Source organism: Ambystoma mexicanum, chromosome 2q, assembly GCF_040938575.1.
Source record: "Ambystoma mexicanum isolate Mex_15411 chromosome 2q, UKY_AmexF1_1, whole genome shotgun sequence".
In the NCBI taxonomy this organism is placed as follows: domain Eukaryota; kingdom Metazoa; phylum Chordata; class Amphibia; order Caudata; family Ambystomatidae; genus Ambystoma; species Ambystoma mexicanum.
This window is the reverse complement of record NC_090924.1, coordinates 1130654996-1130681387: the sequence shown is the minus strand read 5'-3', so window position 1 is coordinate 1130681387 and position 26392 is coordinate 1130654996. Positions and strand designations below refer to the sequence as shown.

The window sequence follows — 26392 nt, the reverse complement described above, 5'->3', positions numbered from 1 at the left end:
TCCATTCTTTTGACAACACTCTATTGATTACAGATTCATTTGTCTACCCGACTGACACTGTTCCCCTGACATTCCACCACCCTTTCTGCTCTCCGGATGCCACCATTCTGACTCGGTTTTTCATGTTCACGCAGCCCGCTATTGATTCATTGAACCATGCTCCTTGCTTAGTCTCTTACATTCCCATCCCACTCTCTTAAGGGTATTCTCCAAATTCCATAAAATCAGGTGTGCATTGATGTATGTAGGACTTAGATGATTATTTCTGCCAGCAATGAGGATGTTTACTTTAGTGGAATCAAGTGAAGCACCCTGGTACCGGTTCCATATGATTATGTCGCAATGAACCTGAAGCAGGCCTAGCTTTCCCTTTCTGCAATGTGTGTAGATTCATGCTTGGGGTATCTGAGCTTGGTAAAACAAAAGCATTGTTTTAATCTGAGATCATCAGACTCTTGGCACCAATATTTCTATGAGTCTGCATCAACATTCAGAAGTTCACTCATTGTTAGCAATACATTAGACCACTGCCTGCAAATAAATCACACCCTGAATATCCTCAGACACACTCTCCATTCCATGCACCCAGTAAAGCACACCCTAAAATCTCCCCGGTGCGTAATGCACAGGCCCCCGATCGTTGTGCAGAGCCAAGCCACTCTTCACATAGCCCGATCTATACTATAATCCACAGCCACTGTGCACACTCTCAGCAATGCTGTGCAAACTGACAATAAGTACATAAACTCGGTTTTCCAGAACCTAAAAACTCAAGGTATGCTCTGCAAACCACCATTCATACACTGCAACTGCATTGCACCGGCATCCAGCCTTGTAGCCATTTAGTCATTCAGTGCACATCATTCGTAACCATGTTCCCCTGTGTGCTTTCATTGGGTCGGGGGGAGGGCATTTGTGTATTGGGGGTCTGTAGATGGAGGGAGCTTCGAACTATTCCACCGGTCTTGGGAAGTGAAAAATATCCATAGAAGGAGAAAATGGTGGTCTATACATGGAGGTCACAAGAAGAATCAAAACCCACCTTTCGACTTTTGTGCTCATGGCTGGTGCATGTGGACAGCTGTAGCTTACAAGATAATGGACTACCGCGTGAATACATGAACTATCTAAGGATGTCATCAATGACTGGTGAGTAGCTCATAGCCTCAAATATGATTGCCTAAGTCGGAATCAGAATCAAATGCAATGAGGGTGCGGGTCTAAAGCAAGGAGCCAGGACAAAACCTGCTGTTCAGAAGTTTGGAAGGTCAGGACTACTCTTAATTTTGAACATTAGTTATGCATTCAGCGATGGCATTTGAGAATAATTTCTTTTTTACTGTTTGTTCTAAACATAAAGGGGTGACTTTCGGTTTTATGAGCTGCCATGCACAGCATGCTAATATTCATCAATTCTCCAGTACAGTATATGTTAAAATGGCTTCACTCAATGAATTGGTCAGATTCGATATCAAACACTTTGGGTTTGATTCATGGAACACAATGTGCAGGGCTTACATGGGACTTGCGAGGAATCCACACCCGTCCACTACATCACAGCGACCCAATGAACGCCTTTCACAAGACTCCAAGAGACGGGCCTGTGCAGTCACCTAAAAAGGGGCGGAAGACATTGAATGAGGAAGAACAAGCGAAAATGTGGGCGTTATGAGGGACGTTCCACCATCAAACAATCGCACCGCCCCTATGCGCACAATACATACATATTAATGGAATTAAAGAGGGAATACCGGCGCGCGAAAAAGCACGCGTAAATCCAGAAACACCTACGCCATGCGATAGCAGGCCTAAACATCAATGCGCACACTAACAGATACATAAAAAGCACCATTTGTTGAAGCAATCATCCAGGGACACCGCAGCAGGAGGAGGATGGCCAGGGCCTGAATCTTCTACCCAAGGAGCATCCTTTTTGGGATGCCTGATGAGCAGGTCTATGGCAAGTATTGGTTCCCCCATATATCATCCTCGACCTGGTCACGGATAGGGAAGATGACCTCACATTACCCACCATGTGGTCCCAAGCATTAACCCCCTTGCAAAAGGTGCTCACTGCTCTGTATGTTTTGGCCACTGACTCATTCCATTGGGATGGGATAGCTCTGTGGCAAAGCGTGGGTCTTGAAAGCAAGACCACGCTGAGCAAACAAAGGTTTGAATCCCGGTCCCGTGCTTGAAAAAGAAAAAAAAAGTAAAAGAAAAAAAAAGCGTTATAAATAACCTTCCCTTCTACAATGAAACTAGCGCCTAGATACCTACGGGTTATATGCGCTGCAAATAAATAAAAATTCCAGCAGACCACTGCCATAGTAGGTGGCATTTCGCAGGTCACGCAGTCATGCTGCTTACACCAGGTATTAGCAATCATAACTGCACATCCTTCTGCCTGCCAGTATATCTATATGCCCAGAACACAGGCAGAAAGGCAAGAATCCAGGATTTTTATGGCGTGGCACACTTCCCAAAAGTGCTAGGTGCCATTGATTGCACCCATGTTGCTCAACATCCGGTACGAGCAACAGAGCACTTCTAACGCAACCGGAAACATTGGCACTCCATCAATGTTCAGGTTGTGTGTGATGCCAATGGCATCATTACTGAAGTGTATACCAACTATCCTGGTAGCTACACCGGGCCCTGTAAGGTGGGAAGCATGGCAACACATGGCTCATTGGTGAGTATGAATGGTCATGCACATGCATGCATGTTGCACACAGACCAATAGACACTGTCAACAAATGACAATGACAACCATTCTCACCTTTACAGGGGACAGCCCCTACCCTTTGAGTACATACATGATGATGCCCATACTCAAGCCCAACACACCTGCCGAGGTAAGGTACAACACTGCCCATATTGCAACTCGGGGCAGTGTGGAGCGCACATTCGGAGTGCTCAAGTCACGTTTCCACTCCCTTGACCACTCTGGTTGTGTGTTGCTATATGCACCACCACTAGTCTGTAGGATCATTGTGGCAGCATGTGTTCTGCACAATGTTTCAACACAGCGTGGCCTCCCAGTGGACATGGTGGTGGCACCTCATCCACACCCACAGGCACACCACTTGCAAATGTCTGGGCAAAGGGCTGCACATACCCAGCTTGTGCAATCTTATTTCACCTAAAATCCTTCCCCTGTGGAGTGCACACAATCCTGCCAAATCCCAGGTGTCATTCAATGAGGACAATGGGCCAATCCAGAGTGCCCACAAAACAACCCTGAGAAAGTGCCCTTGGAAGTGCAAATTTGTGTGCAACCCTTAGAAATAAAAAGACATTTATTTTTGTATTTCCAAAAGAAACACATTGAAGAGGGAGGATACCACTACTACCATGCCAACCATTTAATGAAATCACCCCTTTGGTACCACAAACATCCCATATAACTAAGATACCTGTCAAATGTGTAAGCAGTGATAAATCCTGAAACAACATGTCTGAGCTGCAAGCCATTCATGCCCTCAAAAATTAACATGGACTCAAAATGCACCAAGCACACTGCCATATAGCTGCACACATGTCCTAGAATGTGCAAGATGCACACAAACATGTCCCTATTGTGGGGAGTAGAAAAGCAGTGCAGTATAGTATCTATCCACATGTTACTCAATTAGGCAACATGACCACAATAAACCCCATCCAAAATTAATATTTAACAAGTTAATTTACAATTGCGACACGCCAGAATTGCTACATCCAGACATGCAGCAACTAAAGTAGCCATCCCATAATGATCAAGATAAATGCACATCTTTCCTATCCCCTTGGCATGTAGTCGATAGTCAAATTTCATGCCATGAAATACCCATAATTCCCTCACAGAAGGATTTCCAGACAATGAACAAAATGAAACAGCAGCTAACACATCCATGCACCCAAAAACTCAAGACCCACGGGCCCTCCTCAGGGACATACAACACATGCAAACAACAACTCACAAGACAACCATCAACATGTGTCCCATGACACATGCAGCAACACCTGCACACTGCATGCAAATCAAACACACAAAACACACACACTGAGAAAAACAACCACCATACTGCCTGTCCCGCTCAATGGAATGCAGCAAATGTGCATGTCACATATCCCCATTCACAAGACGATGGCACATGGAGAACACATGCATCAGCCAACATGCTGCATGAAAATGAGAAGACACTACATATGCAGATCATTTAGCCCACAAGAAAACCGGGATACCTCTGGAAGACAACTGATGACATGACAAGGCATGCCATCACCTGCGTAGTATTGGGACAGTGCACTGAACACAGTCATGTGAGCCCATGATGCAAAGCAGAAGAATGCAAGTACACAAATACTCACCTCTTGCACTTCAGGCAGGATCATGCTTGACACATCAATTCACAGAGGCCAATGTCAGACTTGAAGACTGGCCACCAAGGCAACTGCCATGGAAGACATAAGCACACAAGTCGAAGCAATGTGATACTGCAAGCAAGGATAAATGCATGCTAAATGTAGGATGGAACGTAAAAGTGCAAGGTTAATGCAGACTTCATTGTGACAGCATACAATTGGTCCAATTGTGCATTCAATTGAATGCAGCAGTACCATGCACCCATCTGCGGTCAACTTGAAGCTTCAAACACCATGGTGCAGCATGCGTGGGACATGCATGTGAAAACACCAACACTGCTAAACGTAATGTGTGCGTAAACAACATAGCATCACAAAAATGTGCATCAATGGTCCCATGGTTGTGGCTTGTAAATGGGGATGCACACTATAAATGGGGAACCCTAAGCAAGAGAGGCCAAATATGCTGTCGAACCATTACACCACAAATATTGCAAGGGATGTGAAGTGTCACTCATTACACATGGTCAAAGTGCAATGAGACACACACCAGCACAACCATCAATACCTGTCACAGGCCACAAACAGTCGTTCTGCCACCCACACCCAAGAAAGGCCCACTCATTTGGAACCCCCACACTTTTAAATATGAAACCAGTGTGCCCACCAATCTATAGAAACAACACCACACCCAGACCTATCACCAAAAACACACCCTGTGAAACATGCACCCATGAAGTAGTACTGGTTCCCCACAAGACAAATCAATCCAATCAGCAGACCAAGCCTCCACCTGAGCAGGAGCTCACCCTGCGCTGCTGGAGCAGTACCCTGAACATCACCAGCATACTTAAAGGCTAGAAGGTAAGCTCTGGGCTTTGTGAAGTGCCCAGTGACATCATTGGATCACTGAGAGGTGTTATAAATGGAACGTGCAGTTCCCTGCAATAATTGAAAATCAGATTTTGGATTATAACGCTAACATGAATCCGCATAATTTTTTTGTGCAAAGCACCATAGCTAACCATAAGGGTTAAACTTTCTTAAAATGGCTGCCACCTAATTCCTTGATCTCCCATCCACTACGTTACTAAATTCTTGAATCTGGATTGGCTGATTTGGTTTACTTCAGCCAATCACGCAACGCTGGCAGGCGATAGCTGGCACACGAACTAAGGCACACGAAGAAAGGCTCCTGTCCCGAGCCTCACAAACAGCAGACTAAGCCTCCACCTGAGCAGGAGCTCACCATGCGCTGCTGGAGCAGTGCCCCCAACATCACCAGCATACCTAAAGGCTCCAAGGTAAGCCCCTCTTGAATGTGGATTCGCTGATTTGGTTTACTTCAGCCAATCATGCAATGCTGGAAGTCATTAGCCGGCCCACAAACTAAGGCACATGAAGTAAGATTCCTGTCCCGAGCCTGTCGGAGCCGAGAGCAGCCGCAGCCCTGCCCTGCAACCACCATACTCATCAAGTACTCCAAACCAATCATCCTTCGGATAAGCGTCCATGCCCTTCCTCCTGCCGACACTGACTCTGCTCACTGTCTTCTGAAAATCCCAGTGAACCCCCATGAGGGCGTAGTAAGGTCCTTCCGTCGCCCTTATACAATGTCACCTGAACTGCTATAATCGCGTGCTAATTAACAATTGTCAGCTGCTCAGGAACTACCCCCACTCTTCCTAAACCACATTGCACCTTTTGTTTGCATCAAGGTCCCCCCTCATCTCGCTCAACCCAATCCCTTGCCGATTATGGCTGCCCGCAGGTCTTAGAATCCCCAAGGGGACTACGACCATCGCCGCACTCGCTAACTGCTTTAAAATATATAGTACTACCAACAGATTTGGTATTAACCTGTTGTTAGCCATCTATGACTAGACCAACAGCTGCTGCCTATGTTCTATTGCTACTCAGCCACGCAAGTTTGTTCTACCGATTGCTTATTCCAAATGTACTACTGCTTGTTTAAGACATTTATATTTGTTTGGAATAATGATCTCCACGTTCTCTTTTACTGCAATGTTACAAATTACATTTCTTACCTGCTTACTCTACAATACAGTCCTGTATACCAAGGACCTCACAAACTCCACCCCTTCATTTCCCATGACCCCCCCACAGGACAGCATCTTGACATGCGCCAGGGTTTTCTCTAATGGCTCGTACATCCTTCTAGGCACAGGCCTGGCCCGCATCTGGTGTCCTAGACACCATCCTCACTCTTGCGCCACACCCTTTCTGACTGAAACAGGAGCCTTCCACTCCACAGCCAAACTACCCTCCACCTACTCACAGTCTCCTCCTAAATTCACAGTAGCCTCAGAACCAACTCACTCCTCCTGCCCTCCCAACATAGCAAGTCTCGCAAGCCCTTCTTCCATTAGGATACGAGCCACCCCATGCATAGGACTCACGCATTGTAAGCGCCTAAGCACCAGAACCCAGATGCATACCCCTTCACCGACCCATACTGGGAGCATCCAGGAGACTTACACTCTCTGCACTTACTTACCAGCACCTCCCCTCAATGCGAAAGCTGAGCAGATCCCCAACCATTTCTCGGATTCCCCCAAACAATAACACATACCATAAAACCAACCCCCTGAATCACAAGCAAACCACAATTTCTAACTTTTATCAATGCAAAACCCAGAAATCCCACTCCAAAGTACAGCCTGCCGACATAGCCCAAATAGACCTACCCTCTTCACCCAAAACTCGTCCCCTAACATGCTTCTCAAAGGTGCACTTCTGAATGTGTGCTCCTGAGGTGCACATGCCATTGACACGCACAACCTCATCCTAGAAACACAACTAGATTTCTTGGTAACAAATGAAACCTGGCTTCACCCTGCCTCAGGGCCCTTACTGACTCTAGCTATCCTACTGGATTATATTATTCTGAGAACTGACCATATAGATGCTAAGGGAGGAGGAGTAGCCATTATTGCTAAAACTACATTACAGTTCAGAGCCTGTAAAACAGACCAAATAGACGGATGCAAGCTTCTAGCCCTCAAAGTCTCCACCGACCCTAAAACTACCATCAATTTCCTCATATTCCATAGAGCGCCCAATTCCACTAATCATCCTGATATAGACATCCCCTTACTTATTACTCCTCTACTTAATTCTAAGACCAAATTCATCCTACTACATCAACCTGGGATTTAACGATGATCGTGACCGCAAAGCTACAGCCTTCCACACTGCATTACAAGAAATGCACTTCTCCCAAATTGTCAATGCTCCCACACGTGATAAAGGTAGAATCCTAGATTGGATTCTCTCCCTGAATATCAAAATATCGCTTGAAGACATCACTAAAATCTCCTCGTCAGTTCACTTACTAGTTTGCTTTGATGTCTTAACTACGGAAGCCCACGACTCACCCACACTACCACTTATTGCTACTATGGTGAGAAATACACGCAAACTCACTTCAGAAAACCTGGCCCATGTCCTCTACAAATTACTTGAAGTACAGCCTATATTGAACACTCACCCTGACAGCATCTCCCTTCTTTATACCACCTGCCTAAAACGGCTGTTGATGAAGTATCGCTACTCAAGTCCAAATTAGTCAGGTCTTATAAACGAAGCAACTCTTGGTGTAATGATGAACTAATCATTCTGAGAAGAAACAAAAGAGCACTAAAACAACTAAATAGAAAAAACCCATCCACAACGTTGAAAAACGAGCTACAGGCATTCGCAAGAAAATACAAACTCGCAGTCATTACCCACAAAGCCATCACCTTGAATCTACGTTTCACTAATGCTGCCTCCAACATCTCAGAGAATTGGAAACACCCATCCCACCTCCTAGCCCCACTATCGCCAGTAAAGCATGAAGTACCACCATCCAGAATGCCCTAGCATCCAAAATGAACTCCCTCCAAGACAGAATCGCAACTAAAAGAAAACTACTGCCTAATGCTAGAGAGACCCCTCTAACTATTTACTGAAAATATAGTTACATCAACCCAGTTCAACTTCACCCTGGTTACCCAAGAACATGCACTTAAGACTATTGCCTCTCTCAGACCATCTAATTGCAAAGGAGACAGTTTTCCCACCAAACTAGTCAGGATCTGTGCTCCCAGTTATCAAAGAAGCCTGGGTCACTCCCCTACTTGAACAAAACCCACACTCAACCCAACCTTACCCACCAACTACAGGCCCATTACCACGGTTCCCTTCCTTCTCAAAATAATCAATAAAATTGCATACACCCAGGTACTAGTATACCTAGAAAACAATCACCTGTTAGGCGAGAGACAATCTGGCTTTCGCCTAAACACAGTACAGAGACAGCACTATTAGATCTAAAAAAAATCAGATGGATGCTATCAGAAACTCAGGAAATGTATGCATTCTTCTACTACTAGATTTGTCCGCTACGTTCGATCTGGTGGACCATGACAAACTTTGCCTAGCATTATCAAAAAACTTTCAGTTCTCAAATGAAGCAACTTCTTGGATTAAATCCTTCTTCTCAGAGCGCACTTCCAGAGTAGCCATTGGTGGGGTTGCGGCCAACCCTATTCCAGTACTTCTGGGTGTACCCCAAGGATCGTGCCTCTCCCCTACGCTATACAGTGCTTACACAAATCTTCTCTTTGCAGCATTAGACGATATGGGTGTAAAATCTACTCTCTCATTCAAAATTGGATGGCAACAAATAGTCAATGCTTTAATGGCGAAAAGACCGACATCCTCATTTGTAGGTTCTTCAGCTCGATTGAAAAAAATTACTTCCGGACTACACATCTATTATTATAGATGGTACTGCTATTCCTATCTCAAACCAAGTCAAAACATTAGGTGTGTACCTGGACTCAAATCTCACCATGAGCAAACATGTCAACTCGCTAGCCTCATCCACTGCCTATACAGCTAAACTCATTGCCCTCAGTCGACAATTTCTCACCCGTCAGAATTGCATTACCCTAGCAAGAGCCCTTATTATATCTAAGTTAGACTATTTTAACATACTATTGCTAGGCACCACCAAGAAGAATGTTTGCCAAATTGCAATTACTGCAAAATAAAACACTCGAAGCAGTGCTTGGAATCCAAAAAAGGGACCATATCTCACAGACTAGAAGAGAGGCATCACACATAAATGCATCTCGAAAAACACCCCCACCTATCTTAATCAATGTCTCACTCGAAAAAACCTCAATGAGATCCCTAAAATCAAACTCTAGCACCCACCTACTCATACCTCCCTTCAAGAATTCAAGGACAGGAGGTTACAGCTTTCCTGTAGCAGCTCCCAGAATTTGGAACTCTCTCCAACTGAATGTAAGCAATGAGCCTTCCGACACTCACTTCAAGAAACTGCTAAAAACCTGGCTGTCCAACACATTCTAAACTGTTTATCTCTCAAATGCTTTCATAAGTGCCGTGTTCACCACTTTATTGTACCTATGGTAAACCCATACTTCCTTCACTCTGTACATGCGCTGCGATGTTGTCAATGTTGTTGTTTTTCTCACCTTTTTTCGCTTCCCATGTAACCAGAAAGCTTCACAGTAATCTTGTAACCTATGCCGTGATACCCTTGGGTTCGGGCGCATAATCCAAAGTGATCACACACAGTGTAAGAATCCCAGCCAAACACCACACAAGCATCTGCAAATTCACTTCACTTACCTGCACAGGGTACCCACCTGCCTTGCATACGATGCAACCCATCGGGAGACGCATCCCCTAAATGCAATGACATGCATAATAACAGAAAGAACATGCATATCCTTGACAACACATGGATGGATCCTAGAAATATGCAGAGAGTACCCACTGCAGAAGCACCACAGGGTGCAAGAGGATGACAGCACATAGACGGGGATCTGCCCATGAGTGTGGCGTACCACAACAGAGAGAGGGCACAGAGAGAGAGACATTGAGAGGGAAGGCCAAGTTAAACACGCATCATGGAGTACACTGCCTGGATTGGAGACGGCCAATGCCATGCACTACACCACAGTAGGTGCGGACATAGATGAGTTGACCAAGGGAGGTAACACAGTGACATGAGTACCACTTAAATAACCATCCCGGCATAGTAGCATGCAAAGCACATATAAGTAAGGTTACACATGGAGCAAACATGGTGACCAATGATACATGCTCAACATGCAAGACAGTGCTCATGCTTACCCGGTAACTATGCCGGCATGGTGTGAATCCTGCATTACCTACACCAGTTCCAAATTAGTGACATGAGGGCCAGTGCCTGGTGGAGGACATGGGGAACATGGACGTCAAAGGGTGAAGGGTGTCTACCCCGGGACAGCAGTCACCGCCACATCATGGCATCACGGATTACTGAAACAACATGGGAGAAGACATTACAGCAGGCATAGTGACGTACCATTCACACAGCACACATGTGAGGAAACACCGAACCCATATTTACCTGCACATGCCATCATGTGCAACACCATGCAAACATGCAAGTTGACCTCACTATGCATGTCTGCATGTCCACCACTGCAAACGTCATGGCCTTGAGAGGTTACCTGCACAACTCAAGGAAAATAAAAAATAAAATAAAAATAAAGCCTGGAAAGGGCAATTCAAAAATAAAATGCGAACATCCTGGCCTGGGTTCAACTAACTTATAAACAAATTAACAAAGAAATCATAAATGTCCATCATGGACAGGAGGGGTGGGACCTCCACCTGGGAGGGGGAGGGGCAGGGTGCATGTCAACGTCCATGGGTGGACGTAAAAAAATAATAATAACAATAAATACCTCTCCATGGGCTCACAGACCACACGCACAGTTATGGTGGGCCGGGAGGCATGTCTCTGCTGGCACCACCATCCTCCCTTGAATCAGAAAGTGTAAGTGGTCCTCGAGGCTCATTATGCAGTGCCCTGGCCTGGTCCTCAGTGGCAGTCGCCATGCGTGACACTGATGATTGCACCAGCAGACTGCGGGCTTGGAGATTACTATGCACAACCGCACGGGTTGGATAGAGTTCCTCCGCGATTGTCTGCCTCAATGATAACGTCTCCTGATATGATATGATATGGCATTTATAACAAGTCTATAAACAAGTGTTTCAAGGCGCGATGAGTCAAGGAAGGGGAAAACAGTGGAAGACCGACAACAATCCTGCTAGGCCAGGTGTCATTCAGATCGTGTAAGTGCGAGGGCAGGGCGAAAGGGAAGAATGCGAGGGGAAGGGAAAGGGGAAAGTGCAGTTCATGGGAAAGAAGAATACAAATGATAAATAAAATAGCCTGATGATGGCAAGTGAAAGGTAAGAGCAGACATATGTGCTGGTAAAGGGACTGAAGGGATACAGAACCAGTCCCCAAGTGCAGGGGGTTGCCAGGGAGGCAGGGCAGGTGAGCAAAAGGCGGGACCTGGCCCCAAGATCAGAAAGGGTGGCCAGGTAACCAGTGCAGAATCGGCAGGGAATTTCAGCAGGGGAGAGAGGCAGAGAAAGCAGAAGCAAAGAGGAAGGTTTTGAGGTGTTTCCGGAACCAGAAATGGTTCTCCTCAAGTTTCAAGGAGGCAGGAAGGCTGTTCCAGAGGGAGGCCCCGGTTAAGGAAAGAATTCAACCACCAACTCGTTGCTTGGAGAAGCGGCTAACCATGAGGGAGATGGAGGCAGATGAGTGAAGAGCCCGAGTAGGAAGGTATTTAGGAATAGAGAGTTGAAGGTAATGCGGTCCCAGGCCCCAGAAGGCCTTGTGGATAATGCAGAGGGTTTTGAACTTAATCCTTGAAGCCACTGGGATCCAGTGCAGAGATTTCAGTCCTGGAGAGATAAGATCCCTGGGCTTGAGGCCAAGGACAAGTCCCGCAGTCCTGTTTTGGATAAGTTGCAGAGGGTGGAGAGTAGAGGTAGGCATATTTAGACAGAGGCTGTTGCAATAGTCCAGTTTAGAGAGAACCAAGGCTCTGGAGACGGTGAGCTTCTGGGGGAAAGAGAGGAGAGGAAGAATACTTCTGAGGAGGTGCAGCTGGTAGTGTGACGTCTTGGAGACGTCAGAGATGTGAGGAGAGAAGGAGAGTGTGGAGTCGAAGATGACCCTGAGGTTTTTAGCCTTGCAGGTGGGAGCAGGAAGAGGGCCAAGGGAGGCCGGCCAGAGAGCTGAAGGGAAGGAGGAAGAGGGGGTGCCGATAAGTAGAATCTCAGTCTTACTGGCATTAAGGCAGAGGTCGTTGGTGGCACACCGCTCCTGGATAGCAGACAGACATAGATGAGGGAAGGGGAGGAGGAGGCCGAGGGTAGCCTGGTGGAACAGTATTCTGCTGGCTGCCTCTTCCTCACGGATTGCAGCTCTGTGGGTCAACAACTCACACCTCAGGGCTTCCGTGTGTGCCCGACCCTCTGCCAGCAGGGATTTCTGCAGACACTGCAGATCAGCCTTTCGGCCCCTGATGTTCGCCTCCATGTGCAGCCTGTGGGAGCAGCAGGTGGACCGCATTACTTGCAGCTGTTTCTCTACCTGTGTTGCTGGGGGGATCATGGAAGTGCCCACCCTATCCATGCCCTCACCAAACTCTCAAAGGCAGGAGCCTGTCAGTGTGCGGAATGAAATGTCTGCTGCTCCCACTCTGTCTGCCCAGTCAGCATACGTCCCCCACGTGTGCGGTGCACACGCTTGCCTGAGCCAAGCGAGCATGGCCCTTGATTTGATGCCCATATCTCTGGCTGCAGGACTGCAACCCTCCCTTGGACATCTGCCCCAGGGCAAGAAACCAATACATGGGAGTGTGGCCTTGCAGCCATAGCCATCGCAGACGGGCGTGACACTACTGACTGGCCTTGTGAAGGCACCTGACCCCCTGCAGACACACGGGCCCCAGCTTCTTCACCCATTGGTACACTCACCCACGGCCGGCATTGAGGACTGCAGATCCGGTTCAACATCAGAGCTACTTCAGTCAAAAGAGTCAGAAGGGTCTGCAGCATGGCTCGGGTGGTCTGTAGCACCAGTGAATTCTTATGGCCTGCCACGCCACGTCCTCCACTGGTGGTCTGAAGCACCACAGACTCTTCTTCATCCTCTTACTCCTCTCTGCATCTGGTGCCTCCTCACCTGCACATGGACAGAAAAAGAAATGTGGAGTCGTGCAATGTGTCTACAGTAAACATGTGTATCACATTGCTGTCATGCAACAAAATGCACAGCATGTTGCCATAAGAAATACAGCATCGACACACTACGTACAACAAGCTATTAGAGCATGGCATATGCAGACTTCCAAAAACATTGTCTGGTCCGGGCCAAGCTGCTAGCCAACAAACAGGTTTGTTAAGAAGCACATTATGGCCCATGGCACAGCTAACTGTTGACTAATAACAGTGAAATGATACAAAAAGGTTTAGCCCCAATTAGTATAATCTAAAACGTTTTCACCTGGGAAAATAGGAGCAGGCTGTTTTTTTTTATGTGTGCTGCATAACATAAAGGAAAATTTAGCAGGCACCTTTTGTTGTATGTTATGCAGCAAGCATAGTAAAAAAACAGCATGCTTAATGTTTACCCACGTGCAAACGTTTTTAGATAATATGGATTGTGACAACATCTGTTTGCTCCATTTTGTATTATCAAAGCATTCGCTCACTTTTTAGCACCAATGTAAATCTTTGATAATTTGGCTCCTGATTGGCATTTGATTTCATCTAAAATAGTTTTCCAAGAGCTCTGTGAGCAATCTAAAACTCTCTCCACTCAGAGGCGTGGCCAATGGGCACGGCATGGAGATGTGATTCTTCGGTGCTCCCGAGGCCGGCAGCCGTTTCCTGCAATATCCTGCCCAAATAACAACTGCAAACGAAGAAAAAAAGGTTTTTCCAGTAGCGGAATAAAGCCGGCCCTATATGCTTTAACCTGAGCAAAAACTGTTGGCCAAATCCGAAGAAATCAGCAAAAGGAAAATGAAGTGACCAGATCACAAGAAATCCAAGATGGCCGTTGAGCGCAAACGTAGCAATGTTCTACATCCTGACGCCCGCTGAAGCGAAGCTGCAAACGTACAGCCGCTGGAACCCTGTAGGCGGACACTGACGCACACTCGCCCTAGTGTTTGGAGGTAGAGAGCGTCCCCTGGCCCCTGCGTGGACCCGCACATCTGCAGACCACAGGTGATGGCGTTAAAGAGAGAGCTGTCTCACGTGGTGATCAGCATCGAGCCTCCCAGCCTCATTCCCTCAAGCAGTCACACCGAGTGGTCGCGGGCGCTCTGTGTAACGTTGAGCGCCTGCTGACATGTTCATGCCGTCGGTGGCCGGAGCCCAGACCATGAACATTCCGGTAAGGAGAGTGGGAGGTGGGAAGTGGACTCTGAACACTGCCGGGGGAACATCGTGAGGGGAAACCTGTTATGGTTGAACTCCTGCCCAAACACCCGGTCTAACACGGATTGGGGAAACGAGATCGGATGAGCTAGAACGGGAAGACGGTGGTGGGCTGCCAACATATACCACCGACCAGCCGTGTGTCTACACATTCTGTACCGCCTCACAACAAGACACACCGAGCGTCGGGTGACACGAATGCATAAGTGCACAATGGAAAACTGAACTCACCCCCTGATTCAAAGTGAAACCAACCCTGGGACACTCTGTCACCCATAGAAACACCAGAAAGACAGCGCTAACAAGTTACAACCCAAACAAAGGGGTGCTAAACAGTGAGACAAAACACGCAGATATTTAAAGGTGCCCCAAGTGTACTGGCAGACCCACAACGTGGGAATCAAGCAATAGCGGACGGAACCGATAACCTTCTCCCCCCCCCTAAGGAGTGAAGAAGGAGGGCCCCACAACCTGAAAATGTAGGAAATAACTTTTCTACCTCCAAGACTGAGGTACCAGTGCAAACTGATACTGCACATAACTACCAAATTCGAGCTGCAACAAGTGGAATAACCACTCCACACCTGTAAATAGCAAAGGCACTATGCTGAACACAGGGAAGGAACACACAAACGTGTAAACTATAACAAACACATCTGTAAACAGTGATCTGCAGGCTGAAGTCACTCCTGGCAAAGAGCAGAATCAACAAACCAAAAGCCCTCACCGTGCAATCCCTCAACACCGCCTCCCGCTGGGCTTTTGCGACCCCGTGGACAACAAATCCAGAACACCTGTGGGACAAGATTGCCAAACACCCCCCCCCCCCACGAAACGAAACTAATCCCCACGCTACAACAACAACCTCACAACATGGGGAAAGATAAGCCCAGGAAAACCTCCACACAAAGCAGGATAGAACAATATACGACCACACCACTGTCTCGCTCGCCGGAAAGGTCGGCGTCAACTGAACTAGAGAATACAGAAGACGACATCTCCCTCAGAGATGTGATGGGTGCCATTGCCAGCTCCAGAACATCAATGGAGAAGGAAATGGACAGTATTGGTGTCGAAGTATCCCTATTGAGACATGACCTGCAAAAGCTAACTGCACGCACCGGGTAGGCGGAAGCACGCATCTCGGAGACCGAAGAAAATCTGCGGGGGGTCAACCATCAGATGTCTAGCATGTTAGACCGTATTAAAACTCTGGAAGGAAGAGTGGATGAAAGTGAGGGAGGGTCGAGGTGCAACAACATCTGCATCCTCGGCCTCCCTAAGAAGGCGGAAGGGGCATGCATGGAACTATTCCTTGAGAAATGGCTCACGGACACATATGATATGAAATCCTTCTTCAAATTCTTTTTTATTGAGCGGGCACATCGCATCCCACTGGCAGAACTGCACCAGGTGCACCGCCGCGCGCAGTCATCGCAAGATTCCTAAATTATAGGGATAGAGATGCCATACTGAAAATGGCAAGGACAAAAGGATCCATCACCTATAATGGCTCTAAAATCGCTTTCTTCCCTGACTTCACCAGAGAGGTGCAAAAAGTGCGTCAATCATTTGACCCACTCAAAAGACGTCTGCGATCATTGGGAACCAAATATGGTCTAATCTTCCCTGCTCAACTAAAAATATTCCATAACGGCCCAACGGTGCATTTCACAGACCCTAAAGAAGCATGGAATTGGGCAGAACGACATATAGAAGGTGATTGGAGCACAAGGAGGAAATCGGGGGGCGAACGCAATAGACCACATCCAGAGAGACCACCAGACATCAGACCCCAACAGCAGCAGAAAGAAATTCCACAACAGGAAAATTCATGATAGGAAACGTCAACAGACAAAGCAAACAGGACCACTGGAATGTAAAGACAGTGAAGCCCAGCTTCAAAACTGATCTACAGTTCATAAAACACACAACGGCTGGCAGCCAAACCCAACCCACCCCCCTGACCAGAAAACGTACGCATAGCACTAGGCAAAAGTACCAGACTGCCAAGTTCCATTGTCTGAATACAGACGGCGATACAGAATCAGAACAGAGTTGTTATTATTATAAGCGACTTGAAGTTTGCGAATCATTGCATGAAAATTGCGAGTGCATAGTTTTGTTTAATTAAGTGTTTAAGTTATAAAGGGGCGATAGATGCTTCAGTTGGGGGCAAAGTATGGGGAGGAGGGAGTTGGATATATGTTCAAAAGATGGAAAAGCTCAATGGAACACCGAAACCTACATAAACCAGGTGTTAATCAAACACTGACCATTGTTCCCTGCCACAAGACAAGCGTAAGCAACGCCCCCACTCCGGGAGGCTTCACTGTTACCCGTAACCATGACTGCTAACATAACTCTGCAAGACAATAAGACTCGGCCTTAAAACCTTTTACCTGAAATGTAAATGGCCTAGGAAACAGCCTGAAAAGACGACTAGTACGACAGTTCCTGAATAGGCATAGCCCAGATATAGCCTTCCTAACAGAGACTCACCTGGCAGGTACAACCAATGCATTATTCAAGTGTTCCAACTATCGTGCAACAATACAGGCAGGCTTCACGATGGGAGCCAGAGGGGTACTGATATTAATACACAAAAGACTGCTGTTTACCCTCTCAAAAACAACACAAAAAACTAGGGACAGATTTACGTAGGTCACAGATACGCTCTGGAACAAAACAATATCCCTGTTGGCGATCTATACCCCACCAGCACTACAAACCACGCTAATATAAGATATAACACCCTTGCTAACCAGTGATACCTCTGACACCTTGGTCCTAGGAGGCGACTTCAATGATGTCATGAACAAAATACAGGATCGCACACACCTACGCAACAGAGACCCCAACCGCCGAACCAACCTGGCCTCATTCGTGGAAGCATTTGGTATCAGAGACGTGTGGCGAGACCTGCATCCTGAAGAAAGAGAATACTCCTTCCACTCTGGGGTACATGCATCGCTGTCATGTTTAGACTATTTCTTTGTGCCAGCAGCAATAATACATAGAGCAACACAAGCAGAATACCTCCCAAGAGGCATTTCGGATCACTCCCCTCTACTCATGTCAATTACGACAGGCAAACCAGCCCCCCCCCCCACCGGTATGGAGATTGAACAACTACCACCAAGGCTCCCCTGAACTAATACAACACCTACAAAATGCCACCACAACATACTTTGAACTGAATGAAGGATCGGTGGACTGTCCTGTTATACTGTGGCAAGCCTATAAACCGGTGATACGAGGGGAAATCATCTCCTGGACAGCAGCACAAAAGAAAATATACCTAGAATCACTGAAGGAGGCAGAGGCAAAGTTAAAACAAGCAGGAAAGACACATCTAACCCAGGACTGTCCTGACACAAACAGAGTTTTGGTTCTGGCTAAACAAAAAAAACTACAAAACATTAAATTGGATAATGCCAAACAGGCACATAGAGCAATGAGAGCCAGAATTTATGAAACAGGTGACAAGGCGGGGAAGATGCTAGCCTGGCTCGAATGGAGGGATGAGGGCCACAACCAAGTAAGAGCAATCAGACCCCAAAATTGGCAGACGCGGATATAGCTGAAGAGTTTGCAAGATACTACGAGGAGCTATACAAAGCAACTGCGGCTCCCCCTGAGACCTCCAGTATCTCAGAGGTCTCAGGGGGATTACGAGTGCATAGTTTTGTTTACTGGAGGAAATCACCCTCCAGTCCCTAAGTGCCGAACAAATTGCTAACCTAGAAAGGGAAATCACAGAGGGAGAGATTACAGCAGCCATGATGCAGTTCCAATCCGGAAAGACAACCGGACCAAATGGCTTTCCCATAGAAACCTGGAAAAAGATAGGCGGGAATGAACTGGCCCCCCACCTACTCAAAAGGTACCAACAGGCCCAAACCACAGGGCGCCTGCCAGCGGCCCTAAGGAAAGCTACGATAATTGTAATACCTAAAGCAGACAAACCCCCTGATAACTGTAGCTCATACAGGCCGATCTCCCTCATTAACAGCAAGGCGAAGATACTGGCCAAATTGCTAGCGACACGCCTACAGCAGATCATATCATTTCTGATTCACCCAGATCAATGTGGCTTCATGCCCGGTAGATCCACAAGAATGAACATAAGGAGAATACACTTAGTCATTGAACGTGCCCAGACCCTGAATATTCCCTTAGGAGTACTCGCAATAGACTTTGAAAAGGCATTCGATTCCATCCACTGGGGGGCATTCTGGGGGATCATGCGTAAAATGGGGTTCTGAGAACAATTCCTATCCTGGGTCCAACTACTGTACAACACACCAAAGGCCGAAGTCATAGTGAATGGCTGGACATCACGATCCTTTGCCTTGGGAAAAGGGACGCGGCAAGGCTGCCCCCTATCAGCCCTCCTCTTTGCGCTGGCCATGGAACCACTGGCTCAGCTACTGAGAGAAACATATACATGGAGAGGCATCCCAGGCAGGCCAGAATGGGAGGACAAAGTCTCAATGTACACAGACGACTTATTGATATATCTGCGAGACTCCAAGGTGACATGCCCAGTAGTGACACAGCTACTCCAAAAATACGGGACCTTTAGTGGCCTAAAAGTGAAGTGGTCCAATCCACACTATTTGCACTAAACCAATTAGGTATGGAGGCCCCCGAGCCCTGCCCATATAGAATAGCCCCCGATCACTTCCAATACCTGGGTATCAAGATCACAAGAAACCTCAATGATTACACACTTAACAACTTACAACCCATCACAGAGCATTTTGCAGGGGATGTGCATCATTGTATGCCCCTACCCTTGACCCTGCTAGGTCATGCTGCACTGTTTAAAATGCTGACACTTCCTTGTTACTTATATCTACTCCAGAATGCCCCTCTGCATATACCTGTGAAGACGTTCCAAAAAATAGACTGCACACTCAGAAAGCTCCTATGGGGAGGTGGACGCCCGAGAATAGCCCTTCAAACACTGCAACGGTCGATATGGGAAGGCGGCATTGGCCTGCCAAGGCTATAAACATACTACTGGGCTAGCCAGTTGTCGGTAATAAATGATGCACTGCATGCGGAAGCCAGAATACCGCATGTACGAGCATCACCTTCCCTGGAACTATATGCTGCAACACCCAGAGTAAACCCCTGAAAAATGGCATCACAGACGTCTCGCATCTGGGCAGAATCACATACTTTTATAGGTTGTGGGGGACAAAGTCACGCCAATACAACCGCTATGTAACAATAGAAATCTCATTGAAGTAGCTAAATTGCTGAAATGGCCAGTGTGAGTGGGATGTTGTATAGAAAAAGTGGGAGACATTATAGTAGATGGTACTATCAGACCCTACGATGGACTGATTCTGTCTTTTAACCTCCCAGAAGCGGAAAGATACCACTACACACAGCTCTGGCATGCACTACAACAGCACCTCCCTACCCTCTCTGACATGTCAGATGGTACTCCACTAGAACGAAACATAGTTACAGACCACATCCAGGCAAAAGTCACCACAGTGATGTACAGTGTCATCACCTCCTTTGCCACACAAGAACTGGTACGGCTTAAAACATATCAACCAGGTTACGACTAGTCCAACTGAAAATATTACCCAGGATCTATTATCCGAGGGTTGCCCTGTATCGCTGGGGTAAAATAACAGAACCTAAGTGCTTACGCTGCCATAGAGTGGAAGGAACCTTCTTCCACACATTATGGGAATGCCCAAATATTAGCCATCGTCATAGAAAGGAGAGTATATAAAGCCAGGGGATGCCCTGAAAAAGTGGACAAGATTTGGCAACGATGGGAAGATATAATGTGAACTTTGAAATCTTTAATAACATAACACCGTAGAATGTGGGATATGAACATGGCAATGGAGAACTTACCATAAAACATGTATTGTATGTGATCTGTATGAGCACGTATTCCTTCGAATGTTATTGTAGTTGTTATTGTGATCTGGCCCGGTAAGGACCAGTGGTTGTATGTTATAAAACCAATAAAATATGATATTAAAAAAAAAAACTCTCTCCAGTCAGACCAGAATATGCCCATGGTTTTCCTTTGACAGAATTATCAGTACAAAAAGTATCTTTATTACATTAATTAGGGATACATGTTTACCAAAGTCATCCATAGATTTACCAAATTCTCTAAATAAAATTAGTTTGCATGCAAACACATGTGCAACAATGAATACATCCTCCTGACCGTAAAATGTTAAACAATGATCAATCAAAGGTTGAACAATTAATGCCTAAATCACAGAAGCATTTTATAATGGCAAGACCCCATTGGAAAATGTGTGGGGTCACTTAGTCTTTCATTCGACTTCGAAGCCAGCAGGCAGGGAAGTCATTTCACCGAAATGCCAGTGGTAGTGGAAGTGATATCACATGACCCTTGACCTCTGATTACATCTGTGATGTAATTTGATCTCACCCTAAAGTGACATCACGGGAAGTGATGGAATACGATTATTCACCCCTTGATAAAACAGGAAGTGCATCACATAGCCTTGTTCCTAAGTACACTATGACAAATATGGTTACGATATCACTGTTATGTGATTTACATTTCATACAAGAATGGATCACCATATGTATCATTAATATCAGTGCGTATAGGCCCATATTACCAAATTACTGTGAATGCAAGCAGACGTCCAAAGTCAAACGATAATGATGTTTTAATATAAAGCACTTAAGCTTTTGCAATTTATATAGAACAAATATCACCCAACCTGTGTTGGTACGCATTTATCAACCTCAGAAGAATGATTGGCTGAGTTGGCCTTGTTGGGAATCGAACCTGCAACCTGTTGATCACACACACATCGCTGCAACGAGCACTCAACCCACTGAGCTATCTTACTGGCTGTAGTGAAATGAGCAATTACATGTCTGAATGTTCTCAGAGTCAGAGAGCAGATTACATTCTGTAGTGGATACCATTAAACTGCTAGCAGATTTAACAGCAGGCCAGTTAATCTGCAGGTCTGGTGCAAAACTGGCCAAATGTCAAGCCAGGCTTCAGAGGTTGGCCTCACACGGCATTCCCATACTCTGGGCATTTGTTACCTCATACATGCAAACAAACATCCTAAACAGCATGCCATGGAGATAGGAAAGATAGACACATTACAATACAAGAAGGCATTCATTGTGGCACAATGAAATCAAGGGCCACTTTATGTGCTATGGTCAAACACTTCTGCAATGTACACACGCTTTTAGGCACAAAGATTTTGTCAAGTGACCGAGGACACCAAGATGGAATGTCTTGTGATGATCATGACAGAGACAACAGCACACAATAAACATGCCATAACTGCAACTTGCAAAAAGCAAAATAGATAGTCCAAAATGGATGCTTATTCTATGCTAGATGCTTTTTGGAAGTGTTTGTCTGCATTGTGAATTTGTGGTGTTTAATCACAGACTAAATAGGTGACTCACCCTCTGAAGTGTGCCTGAAATAAACCTTTAATGAGTGTATCAATTATTGTATAGAACTCCAGAAAGACAAATTATTTGTTATTCCTTTTCTTTCTTGTTTAAGGTCACAGCTCAAAGTGGTACTCTTGTGGAACCCCCTTTTTTTTAAGTGGCCTAAACAAGAATGCCAGCCACTTCAGAAAGAAAAGAGCCACATGGTGATGGCCCCAGCCCAGGAGCTTCCATTTAAACAAAAAAAACACAATGTTTTTTCAGGGGTAGCAAGGGAGACCACAGGGGTAGCGAGGGAGACCTGAGGGGTCGCAGGTGCAACCCCTAAATGACGTCCCTGCCGGCAGGGGCATATGCTTTTTGATTTTGTTTTCCCAAAATGTCACTCTTGCAAGAGATGCATGTTCACATCCAGGGTGCATACCTCACACGGATCTGAGGTAATGTGAGTGTGGTCAGCAAAGAAAAGTGTTTTCATGTCAACTTAGACACATAGCAGACTAGCTAGAAAAATAAAATCAGGCTTATGTGGTGCAGGCATTTACTGTGGTGTTTACACCCAATAAGGGGCTTTGGAATGCCAATGGCTCCTTGCCAGTGACTTGTCAGAGAAAGGGGCAATTAGCATTCTCCATTTCACACTGTGTCTGCCCCAGCCCAGTAATAAAAGATAAGACTTAAAAGAAATATACAAAATAACAACCCTTTATCAGGATATCATGGATAAAAACCTCAGTGTTTTACACCCTTTTCATCAACGAGGAAGCGTACCCCACAGGAGTTGAAGTGCCACCCCGGGGAGGGGGGGGGGGTGAATGTAGGTGGTTGAAGGAAACATCTACTCTCTTTGTGGTCTCTTTAACCTCATGGCAGATCTTCCGAGAGGTGGTAGCACATTTGCATTTATAATTGGGAAGAACACATTGCAGTGAATGTGATCGCACCCCAATAAAGGGTAGAAAGAAAGGCCAGGAATCTGCATTAATGATTACAGTGAATGCAGTGAGTGAAAAGCTAACCTGTGACCTTTTAGTACATGTTACCGGAAGTGGAGAAAATGTATGAAGATTAGAGTATTACATACTTTCGAACAGTAAGGCCCTGTAGTCTCGACTGGTTCCTGGTGCAACCATTCATTGCCAACTCCTGTTGCATACATGGAAGAGGGGGACTTAATTGCTTGGTCCAAGTAGTGCATCGTAAGCAAAGTATGCAAAGATGTATCTCGTAAAAGGGTACACAGGATGCTGTGACGTGCAGGCTTCCCGTGGCATGGGAGACCAACGTGTACCATTACAGTGTGATGGGTGGAGGAGCAGTGCAGCAGTGAAGCGTTTTCCTTCTTCCCACATCAGCTTCACAATACTTGGAATATGTGAGCCCCGGGGCATTTGATGGCAGTCCCTGTTAATGGTGCAAGTCCCTGGGAATTCTATGGCAATGTTGCGAGCGCCTGGACTCTTGATGACAAGATCTGGCAACAGTATGACTACCTGATTTGGCAATAAACCACATATATATTGTATATCGCAGCAATACCTGTAAAATCGACGTGAAGACTAGACAAAGCTATGTTAGTACCTGAGCACATGATTACGCAAGCTGGCCGTTGTGTGTGCCAGGTCTATTCAAATGCCACACATATTGGCTTTCCCAATGCTTGTTTAGGGACTCAGGTTAACATTACACTTACAAAACAAAGAGTGAGAGTGCAGGAATAGTTGAATGAAAAAACTACTTCTGTTACATTATGGAGTCACACCTTTCATGGAGTCGAGAGCCTTTGAATGTTATTGGATCCACAACAGAAGACGCAATGGAGATGATAGTGCTGTGAGCACATGAAACATAACAAGACAAGTGTGATCCGAGTGTGTGAGGTAGTAAGTTAAAATATTGCTGCAACAAACACATTGATTCCTTTGTTGTATTATTTTATTTTTAAAATATAAAGGTCTTTCTAATCCAACTTTTATACGTGTTCTGCTCTTATGGCCTTGATCCAGCTTACCCATCTCCATCCTGGCCCGTAAGCGTCCCGTCTGCCATTTTTTGCACGCACTTTCTGATGATGTACTTGTTTTTGATTTTGTAATCTACATCTTCCTCCTCCTAAATCCCAAACCTTTCTTTTTTGATCCTGACATTACACTGCTTTTTTTCAACAAAAATGAGTGGCAAATTGATCCCCCCCTATAACTAGATCCATGTTTTTTGTTTCAGTTTGCTTGCCTTCATTTTACCTAGAACCTTGGTGTGGTCCATTGAAGTTGTATTGTTAATTCTAACTAGTAGGTTCCTAGTTGGAAGTGATTTACTAAAGCCTCTTGCCAGCACTCCAGTTACAGACAGAGTCAATCACTGTCATGGATGGTCTGCGGCTAGTTACGTCTGATCATGTAGTGGGAATTCGCATGGTTCAAAAGCTTAGAAACAAATCGTAGTAAGTGTACCCCTCATGGATAGTAGACACACAAATGCAACAGTGCCTCTGTTGGTAGTTAGCAATGTACTGATGATCCGCGTTCTTGTGTACCTGCTGTTATGCCACATCCTCAAAGGCATTTCCATGTTGTCTTGCAATCACATCCTTTGTGCAAATGTAATCAATATTTCTCTTGTCGCTATATAGAACATCCATTTAAATATCTGCTTTTCTAATTTAATTATACTTCCCAGATGCACAGCAATATAGCCCTGCGTTTGTTTTCACCCTCACTAGTTACATTTGATTGGTTTACTCAAATTGCATAGCAGTTGAATGTTGACCTGAACTCCGCTGAGGGCCGTGCCCAAATGTACCTTCTAAATATTTGAAAAGTAACATAATTGTCTTGATGGGTGTACCTTGCATGGATATTTCATCAATTTTCTTTTTCAGTGACATGGCTGCCCACACTAGAGCGGGACCAGGAACTGGCAATCTCCATCCATCTGGCCAGACAGAATGTGAAACCCAGAGAGGAGCATCGCGGCGAGCCTGCGGAAACGCGCCCTGTATAATGTAGATCGATAGAGCAGCCAGCAGTAATGAAATGAAGTGAGGGGATTTGTAAGCCGAGTGCTCACTGACCAATAGCGCGTCGACAGCAACTTGATCTGCAATGTTAATCAATGGAGCAGTGAAGAACATGGCTATTTTCAAAAATCCAGGAAATCATTTGAAGGAACAAGTTACTGATGGATATTGCCAGCTTTTGTAATTAGTTGGTTTTTGGCAAGTCCTCCAGTGTATGGCCACATTTTAGCACTGCATCTGTTTATTGTACCTGGCTGAAAAATGACCTCTAGCTGTGCAATCATTAGGCTCTGTCCCTTCTTATGCCTCTGTGTGTGAACTAAAAAATAATAAGAACCCATGTTTTGTGGGTCCATGGAAAAACATGCAGAATCACCATGGACCTTGCTAGTCATGCAATATTGGAGGAGCGGAACTGGACTTGGATAACTATGATACTCTGCCAGAGAGTGGGAGTTTAGCTAATGTCGAACATTTCACACAAGAGACTTGTGCCAAACCCATGGCAAGACTAAATGATATATTCAATGGAGGGAACTCTGAATGCACACATTCTTTCTGCAGCCGAACAGAGGCTCAAATATGTTACACGACTTAGTATGGTTTTGCAAGTCCATTATAAACCAATTTCAAATGTCAGGGCTATAGACGATCTGCTATCATATGGTAAGACATGCCTACTAATGACTCACCGATGGGACCTGGTGGAATGTTTCAATGCTTGATGAGATCAGAATGATATATGTATGTATGTATGTCTGTATGTGTTAAATTACGCGCAAGTACTGTTTCACACCCCTAAATAAATATTACTCTTTATTATTCTTCCATACATTTGTACATTGGCCTTTTCTTTGTGGACATATACAACACCAAAGCAACACTCTGCGATCTTACAAATCACTCCATAGAACCAATTATCTTCTGAAATTATTGTGTTCCATTTCTTTGTTTGCATATGAAAGAAGACCTGGGTGCAAAGAGGTGTTAGGTCCATCATTTTATTCTGAGGGCAGAGATTTGATGGTGCAGTTTCAATGTTATGCTCATAAGGAAAATAATGTTCTTTGACATGAACTATTCTGCATGGAACACCACGATCAGAATGACACATTCCAGCAGGATGACCCACCAAGTCTGCTGAAATATCGAATGGACACAGCCGGTATCACGCATCCCTCCCATGTGTGATACCATCAGCAACTTTCTTATTGCCCTCCATTCTTGATTGTT

The 26392-nt window shown here is 45.6% G+C and overlaps 1 protein-coding gene across 1 annotated transcript in view; it reads left to right on the top strand.

Annotated features, from left to right (window-relative positions):
* HDAC9 (histone deacetylase 9) overlaps positions 1–25989 on the top strand; it is a 497607-nt gene extending 471618 nt beyond the window's left edge. The window contains exon 12 of the mRNA XM_069648491.1: positions 25022–25989. Coding sequence (XP_069504592.1) covers positions 25022–25024 — 3 coding nt within the window. The 3' untranslated portion in view covers positions 25025–25989. The remainder of the gene's footprint in view (positions 1–25021) is intronic.
* The last annotated feature ends 403 nt before the right edge of the window (positions 25990–26392 follow it).